The sequence below is a fragment of the Aplysia californica genome, unplaced genomic scaffold (genome assembly GCF_000002075.1).
Source record: "Aplysia californica isolate F4 #8 unplaced genomic scaffold, AplCal3.0 scaffold01391, whole genome shotgun sequence".
Lineage (NCBI taxonomy): Eukaryota > Metazoa > Mollusca > Gastropoda > Aplysiida > Aplysiidae > Aplysia > Aplysia californica.
In genome coordinates this window covers 79,050-87,666 of record NW_004798661.1, presented here as the reverse complement: position 1 = coordinate 87,666, position 8,617 = coordinate 79,050, and the positions used below count along the sequence as shown (strand labels likewise).

The 8,617-nt window shown below is 41.1% G+C and overlaps 1 protein-coding gene across 2 annotated transcripts in view; it reads left to right on the top strand.

The window, feature by feature from the left end:
* The window catches only part of LOC101862241 (chromatin target of PRMT1 protein), a 23,444-nt gene that overhangs the window by 4,364 nt on the left and 10,463 nt on the right, over positions 1–8,617 (top strand). Inside the window, exons 3-6 of one of the 2 annotated variants that reach the window (XM_013090651.2) lie at positions 2,230–2,431; positions 3,336–3,519; positions 3,856–3,928; positions 7,585–7,665. In XM_013090651.2, the coding sequence (XP_012946105.1) occupies positions 2,230–2,431; positions 3,336–3,519; positions 3,856–3,928; positions 7,585–7,665 (540 nt within the window). The remainder of the gene's footprint in view (positions 1–2,229; positions 2,432–3,335; positions 3,520–3,855; positions 3,929–7,584; positions 7,666–8,617) is intronic. The other variant, XM_005112749.3, reaches the window with a different exon arrangement.

The following is an 8,617-nucleotide window of genomic DNA, read 5'->3' as shown; positions in this document are numbered from 1 at the left end:
ATGGCTATCTATCAATCAAGCAAAGTCTGTTTTGTAAATTTTCAATTTTATAGTATAAATTCCTGGAAAAAGATGGCATCAGCAGATGATAAAAAAAAGTGAAAAAACCCCCCCACACCTTTCTGTTTGTGGGTTTATGTTAGGTATTGTAGGGGTACTAATAATGTCAGATATTGTGGCACTGCCCATCCAAAAAGAATTGTTTGGGGCATGAGAACTGGGGGAGTTTGAGGCAAAAGAGCAAGTGATGTGCTTGAAAACTGAAAACTTGGAAATGGCTGAGGAAGAGTAGCACAGTTGACTGATGTGCTGAGAGGAGAAGAGAACTTAAAAGTGGAGAAACATGTGTTCTTACAGATTTCTGATGTATTATGATGGCTCATGAATTTGGTGGCAACTTGAACCTTTTTTTAGCAATTGTGTGGAGTGACATGTTAAGGGGTGGCGGCACTGAGGATCTAGTGAGGAGAACTGCGCTGGAAGAGACCATGGATGATGTTGTGGTGGAGTCTTTGCAACTGGACTTGTTCTTTCAGTGGAATTGAGGATATGGTGGGATTGTTTGTGATGTGGAGAATGGCAAGTTCTGAACAATTGTCTGATGTGGGAGAAAGTGGAAGAGGTGTTGGACAGTGGAAGAAAAGACTGGTGCAGGTGGACACTGATAGTTTAGTCGAGCCTAAGTGCATTCCTTCGCACTTTGTATTGTCATCTTTAAAAAAAGTTAGTTTGTTGCAAAGAGACATGTTCGGACAATAGTTTTTCAAATTCTGAGGAATGAAAGTTTATTATTTTTGGTATACAAGTCATGTGGGTGCTCCAAGAAGGACTTTACAGAAGTTGACAGGAAAATGTGGTGGAATATTTTGCCATTTTACAGCTGTTAAAGGGTTTGCATTCGCCTTGTTTGTGCTTTTTGCAGTGGAGAAAAACAGGCTGTGTAATGTTCTCAAGGATAAAAACTGACTGTCAAATGTCTCAAGGGTCTACCTTGAATTTAAGAACTTTCAGTGAAGTATGATGTTGAAATCAGTAAATAGAAAGTTGTCTTTTCTGAGGAATATTGGAAACATTCTCAAATTTTGGAAAGTTATGTTGTTGCATCTGACTCAGATTTGTTTTGTGGTTACTTTCCGCGTCCTGCCCCATCATGATGTGATACCACCATAGTGTGTGAAACCAAAAGTTATGGAGTGCCACAGGTTGGAGTGGCAGGGAAGGAGACAGCCACAGAGATGTCTTTGAACCTGAAAGCTCAGTCACATAGATGTCCTTTGATCTGACATGCCTCAGCTCACAGCCTCAGTTCTCAGCTCTTTTTAGAAGGATATTGGAAGTTTATTTTAGTAGTAAGGAGTAGATAGTGGGTGTTGGTGTTATTTTTTTTTTAGGTTTGGGATATTTTGGTCCACTATCTGGGAGTTTGTCACAAGAAGTTAGGCAAAGACTGATGTCTGATGTGAGGAACAGGTTGGGGGAAATGCGCTCTGCTCAATGGTAAGGCACCTGAGACTCTCCGCAGGTACAAAAGCCACACGGCTTGTACTATATGAAGATAATGCATGAAGGAGGAGCATTCTGGCCGCAAAAGCTGGTGTGTAGGAGTCTGGAGGGTGCGAGTCCAGCAATGGTGGTTGAGAGGAGAGGAGGTGTTCATGCGATGGAGAGGGGCCATTGAAAAGGAGAGGAAGAAATTGATTACCAAGAAGGAGAATTGGTCTATTTTTATTTTAAAAATTTGGAAATATGTTGAAAGGAAAGATATTTTTCTCGGCAATAAATGAATCCTGCTTCTTCTGTCTATGATTTGCTTGGAAAAAATTGCACAAAGAGGGGGACCTGTGTATGTTTGGAGATGCTGCTCGAAAGAAAAAGGAAGTCGAGGAGTGAGCAAATGTGATATGGATATAGCTGGACTCCGATAAAGTTGAATGAAAACCACTATGGTTTTGGAAAGAGTAGTTCAAAGGTCACAAGGAAACGGATATGAAAAGAATAGCCATTGCTTGGATGCGACCAGCCTCACTCATGTAAAGGTGAGCAGAAATCCTTTGCACCGGTTACCACATAAGGTCCCCCTCTTTGTCGTCAACGGGAGCGGGAGTGAGCACGGGTCTGGAATTCGTGGCAGAGGCGACTGATGGAGGAGTTGTTTTCTTCTGCGTATGCATCCCGTGAACCCCACTCCCCGACTGCTCGTTCACCTCTCCGTGTCTCGATCTGATCAAGGTTCTCCAACATCGCACCGACGGTTCAGAACATCCGCGCCAACGTGGCGGCTGAGCACCAGGTCTCGGCGGCTAACCGTCGCCTGGCCCAGCAGCTGGCCAATCGGCCCGGAGTGCAGACGACTGCGCCAGGACTCTACCAGCAGCCACCTCCAGGGGTGCGCCAGGGAGGAAACTTTCAGGGCAACAAGATGCGGGGGAAGGTATGTTTGTACATACATCTTTTTGCATTTAGTGTTAAAATATTTGTAAAATAAAAAAAAAACAACTAACTTAAACCGTCTGATCTCCTCTCTTACCTCTTCCATTCCAGCTCCTGTCCCCCCTCTTTCTTTCTCCCTTTATCTCTCTTGCTCTCCTCTCAAGTCTCTCTGGTCTTTTTTTCTTTTCTTTCATCTGGCTTGCACCCTCTTGGTTTTAGAGAGGATTTTTTCTTGTGACTGTTTCTCATATATCTGAATATCTTCTTTTTCTCTCCTTCTCTTTCTCATCTGACCTGTCTCTGACATTGTATTTTTCTTACCATGAGTCTTCAGGATGTAGAACAAAGTGTTTTTAGGACAAAAAAGTACATCCCAGTTAGTTTTGTTAAGGGAAGTAAAGACTGCTGCACAATGTTCTAAATATATTTTGGACAGGATCACATTGTTTTGATTCTGATTCTGAAAACATAGGGCTTTTCTTTTCCATGAGTCTGCACTTTCTCTGTGTTCTTGTTTTGTCACCGTCGTTGTGTCACAGTAGCTGTGTTTTTGAAAATGATAAATCTCAGTCATGATGTGAAATATTTTTCAGGATGCAAATGAAAATCATCCAATTTGTTGGAGTTAAAAGAATACTAAAAAAAGTAAAGAACTTATGCAGTTGCGAGCGTCGAAAAACGTCTACTAAAACAAGAAGTAAAGAAGATATGATTTTCATTCAGTATATCCCGAAATCTTTGAAATTTTAGTTTTTGATCACTGCCTGATACAAGACTGTTTAAAAACCTCTTTGATAATATATATAGCAAGTCTAGCAGTATTATATATAGATTTGATTCTTATAATTAATTTGATTCCATAAAAGGAAAGTGAAAGTTATAGCTTCCCCTATGTGCATCCCCAGAGGAACCTCCAGCAGAGGTTGGGGCAGCCCAACATCAAGAACCGCCTGACCCTGCCCGCCGGGGACCAGAACAGAGGCAGGGGCCGGGGCAGAGGACGGGGCGGCAACATCATCCAAACCCAGGGCCCAGGGGGAGACAACCAGTGGAACGTCAACAGAAGAGGAAGGGGCGGCTTCTCCCCTCGTGAGTATTTTGATTGTGGTGTTGAGGATAAAACAAAACGATTTTCAGGTTAAATTAGTAAGATTTTTTTTGGTCATGTCTGTGACTTACAGTCCACTTGAGTGAAAGCCCTAGATCTAGGGCAAAACAGACAGCATAAGTTGATGGCATTGCAGTAAAGTGGATTAATTTTTTAACTGTTACAAATAGAAACACAGATTGTTGGAGGGTGTTTCGGTAGATGTTTTTATAATATAAAAATTTCCTTTCTTTCCATCGCTTTTTCTTGTTTGTTTTCCCATATTTTCCCTGCACTGAATGACCTGACCTTGCTACCTTTGCTGTCCCAATTTGCAGGCGGTGTGCGAGGCAGAGGGGTTTTCCGCGGGCGCGGTGGGATCCGCGGGCGTGGGCGTGGGACCTTCAACAGGTGAGTGCATAGACAGTTTGGTTCGTGTGTTTTCGTTTTAGTTTGTGTGTCGTCTTGTAGGTTTGTGTGACTCGTTTGAGCTGTTATATATGCTTCTATTTTCCTTCTCTAGAAGCCTGATATTTTGAAATTTCTTTCTCAACCCCCCTTGGTTTTAGTAGTTGTTCCCATCTCTGGCCTTTCTTCTTCTTTCTGTGATTTTAATCATTTTTGCTTTCCACTGTATGCATTATGACCAAAAACTTGAGTTGATGGTGTCGTAAAACACTTAAACAAACAAACAATCTGTATGCACAAAGAGTTTACTGTGAGTGGTACAAACCCTTTCGTTTGGTTCCACTAATTGTCCTGCCCTTTTCCCGGTTGTTTTCTCGTGTGTGTATGTTGATTAATGCACTTTTTTCTCTGTGGGTGGTTGGCGGATGCTCCGGTGTGGTTTGCTCCTTCTTTCCTATCAAACATCTATCCTTCTGATCTCTCCTCCTTTTTTGTTCTGTTAATCTCCTTGTAACACCTAGTCTTCAGCACTTATACGACCTTATCAGTGCTTCCACTCTTCCGTATTTTTACGGAAATCCGTACTTTTTGCCAGTTCCGTACTTGTTCCTCCTTCATGATCTACTCTCTCCTTAAAAATCTGCGACAGCGTAGGACTACTGAAATTCCGTAGCAAAAGATCCGTACCCGCCTTCGTATCGTCTTGTATAAAAGTTACGGATATTTACGGTAATTCTCTCGGCAGTAAGTTTATGTTATAGAAGCCTGCCAGATTGCTCATTTCCTGCCATCGGCCATTATTCCGCTAAGCCCCATGCATTCATTGCGGGTTGAACGGCAGTACATTTTTACCTGCAGATTGATCAAAATCTGGCGAACTTTTTGTGCCAATTTCCTCCTTTCTATCATTCCCTCATTCCGTCTATCTTCAGATTGTTGCCACGGCTGGAAAATCTGCGCGTTGATCAGGCAAATTGACTTGTGATCTTAGACAGAAAATTACTGTCAAAAAGAAACTTTTCTGCAAATTTATTGTCTAGATCTAGATTCTTGAGAAATTATCAGTGCAAAGATTCTACGGCACGGGAACGTGATAAGGGCCGCGATGAAAGAAATTTTTGCTAAAACTACTAAAATCAAGAATAATTCGAAGTGGTGTTCCGAGGTTTTGACTTGTGACATTCAGACGTGAAAATTGAGGAAAATTAAGGTATACGCCGGGTAACTGTATTGTGAAGGTATATATCTATTCATTATACCCTGGTTTGCCTTCTTTCAATGATGCGATGGCAAATTAATTGATAGTAGCAATGGAAGGGGAACCTGCTTTTAAATATTGCCAGCAATGGAAAGATATGTAGGGGAAGAAATCAAACTAGACAAAATGGTGAAAAAATAAATGTTATGGGTTGTAGGCAATCTCTTCAAACAGGCTCCCGAATGCCATTTTCAACCTTCTAAAAGCACTAAGTTTCAATTTCTTGGGGGGCTTCGCCCCCTGAACCCCCATCAGGACGCTGTCCCTGGACCCCAGACCCCCGGCAGAATTTTCCTTACTTTTCAGCTTCAGCTGGTGGAAGCACTGCTTAGTGTGTTGCAAGTGCCGTTAAACACTTACTAAAACTAAACTTACATCTATTGCTCCTTTCTCTCCTTCTCTTTTTTGTGTTTGTTACTTTCTTTTAGCACCTCTAATCTTCAGCAGTTATATATGGCCTTATTGTGTTGCAAGTGCCGTAAAACACTTATTAAAACCAAGAAAGCTATTTTGTCCCACTTGTTCTCTACAAATAATTGATTTTTGGTACTTTTTATGTTGTTTCTTTCTCCAGTTGTGTTTTTTGATTTATGGAGACTTCTCAAATGTGGGGTCTCTGGTATTCGGAATTTATTGTCTCCTGCCTATTTGAATGTTCAGCAGTTTCCTGACCTTCTCGTCCTGACTTTGGTGTCATGATTCCAATAATCCTCATGTTCTGTTGGTGGTTGTAGGGAGCCACTTGTAGGGCTTACTTCTTTTTTTTCTTCCAGTTGTTTTTGTCTGTGTTTCTTTTTCCCACTGTTTTATGAATATTTATTGTGTTGGTGTACTTCTGTTGACTCAACTCTGACGATGATTAGGACTTGTACTGTGCTTGTTACCGGCCTTTGTTGCCGCCTGATGAAAGGTTTATTCTGGGGGTTAGACGCAACAGTGGACTGTTGGCGGGTGCTCTGGTGTGGTTTGCCTCTTCTTTCCTATCAAACATGTATCGTCCTTATCTCCCGTTCTTCTTTTTTATGTTTGTTACTCTCTTGTAACAGCTCTAATCTTTTGATGCTCAAATGACCTTGTTGTGTTGCAAGTGCCGTAATATTCTCACGAAAACTAAAAAAAAAAAAAAAAAAAGACGCATTGTTCTCCAGTTGGTCTCTGCTTGCACTGTGTTGATATGGACAGGATGGAAACATGTAGCTCGGGTAGGGATAGACTTACGGTGACTTTTACCTTTTTACTTTTAGTGCCTGTGTTCCCCTGAAGCTGGAAATCTCCAAAAGATTGTATTTAACCCTTGAAGAAAGACATTTGTACCCACGTACACACATATATGCTGAGGTTGTTTATACGAACGTTTAGAAATTTTATCAAGTGATTCGGCCTTGTGTGTGTGTGTGTGTGGTTGGATGACACTACTGTGACTACTGGTAGATCCTACTTCTTTTCTCGCTCTCCGTTGCTTTTGTCTTGCTGTCATATCATTTCTCCTGCACAAAATGGCCCGAATTATATCAGTGTGCTTCTCTTTACTTGAACAAATGGGAAGATTATCAGCATCTGTCAGCTTCACGCTAGTTGAAGTGTATGCTTGGTCAAAAGGCAGACGTTTTGACACTATATCTATTGGTGAGGTGGTGATAGAGATTTTAAAAAATGTTTCTTTGTTCTCGGTATCTGAAAGTAGTGGTATAGCGAGGTATTTTGAAATTGTATTGTTTTTCACAATTTGTGTGTATCCCATCAATGGGCTAAAACGTTAATATTTTTCAAATCTTCCATTTTTCCCATTGTTGATGTTTTTTTGGTCGTAGGTATGTTGGTGGTTTTGTATTTTATCTCAATTCTCTATTTTTTGTTGATAGAAACATTCATGGCTGCATACATTTTTTCTCTTTTTTTATTTTTTATTTTCTTAGATAGTCCTTTTTAAACTGGTCTGCCGTAGTACTTAGTAGTTCTTCTGGTTTTTATGTTATACTATTTATACATTGTTGTGATGGGTGCTCTTAGTTCATGTGATTTGTCTTGAAATCCTCTTTTATTTTTCCTTATCTGTGAGAAAAATCTGGACAGTGAAATTGTTTTTCCACCAGCCACCTGTGTCATTAAAGTATCAGAGGTTTTCAGAATTTAAACATTTTTTTCAATTTTTCTTTCAGTATAGTATCCGTTTATTAATTTATTCATTCTTTTTATCTATTTATTCATTTGTCTATTTATTTATTCATTTAATATGTCTATTTATTTATTTATGTGTTTCTATTTTATTTATTCATTTATGTATTGTGAATGTAGGTGTGTACTCATCACTGAAGTATCTCAATCTCCATTCCTCATCACGGCCATTTCTCCTGCGTGTTGAACACTTTGTTGTTGTATGCCGCACCCTGATACTCCCCAGGTTTAACGAGGAGAGCTATAGGGGACTGAACTCTGGTCGCCGCCGCGGCTCCCGAAGGGGGGCAGGCCCTCAACCGGACAGGTCAGCCCAGCATACTGCATGGGTTGGACATAGCATCTGTTACCCCCCGCCATCCCCTCCTCACCCCCACCCCCGTCTGTCTCTGTGTAAGAGTGAAAACTGTTTCCGAGAGAGTTCTGCTGCTTCTTGGAAGTATTCTGTGCAGATAAAAGAGGAAGTGGAAGGATCTCCTGTACCACAGGCAGTCAAGTTTCAGAGGTCAAAGTTTATTTATTCTCTTTAACCAGTTCGAACGGAGAAGACAGAGTTGATTTACTTTCTTTAACCAGTTCGGCCGGAGAGGTTTATTTATTCACTTTAACCAGTTTGACCCTGGAGATCAAAGGTTATTTATTCTCTCTAACTAGTTGGACTTAGTGGTCAAAGCTTGTCTCTCTCTAACCAGTCAGACCGGTTTGAGAACGTAGAGGTCAAAGTTGATCCTCTCTTACCAGTCAGACCGCAGAGGTCAAAGTTCAATGTTGTTGATTTCTGTTTGATGCATGGAGACTGGGGCCCTGTCTGATTTTCTACTGCAACGCGACAGTGATTGCATGAACGAGAAATCTCCTGTCACATCTGTGTGAGGGAAGGAGTATTGGTCATCTGGGTCAGTGGTATGATAGCCACCCCCACCCCAACTGTTGACTTAACAAATTGAGGAAGCTCTGTTTTGGGACACCTTGAAAAGAGAAGCTTAGCTTCATTGTTCATATACTATATATTTTTCAAGTATTGTTCCTTGACCTGAAACGTAAAAGGTTAGGCAACAATTTGCACACCGTAAAATATGCAAATTCATGTTTCCGATTTGTGTATGATGGATGGTTCAAATGTGCCACGACAACATTGCCTTTGGTGTATTGATCAGACATGTGTGCCTGCTGGGTCCTTGAAGAGTTGGGGGTTGATAGATTGTCATGGTTTTTTATATTTGGGGGAGTTAGTGATAAGGGTGGGGATTGGGAGAGGG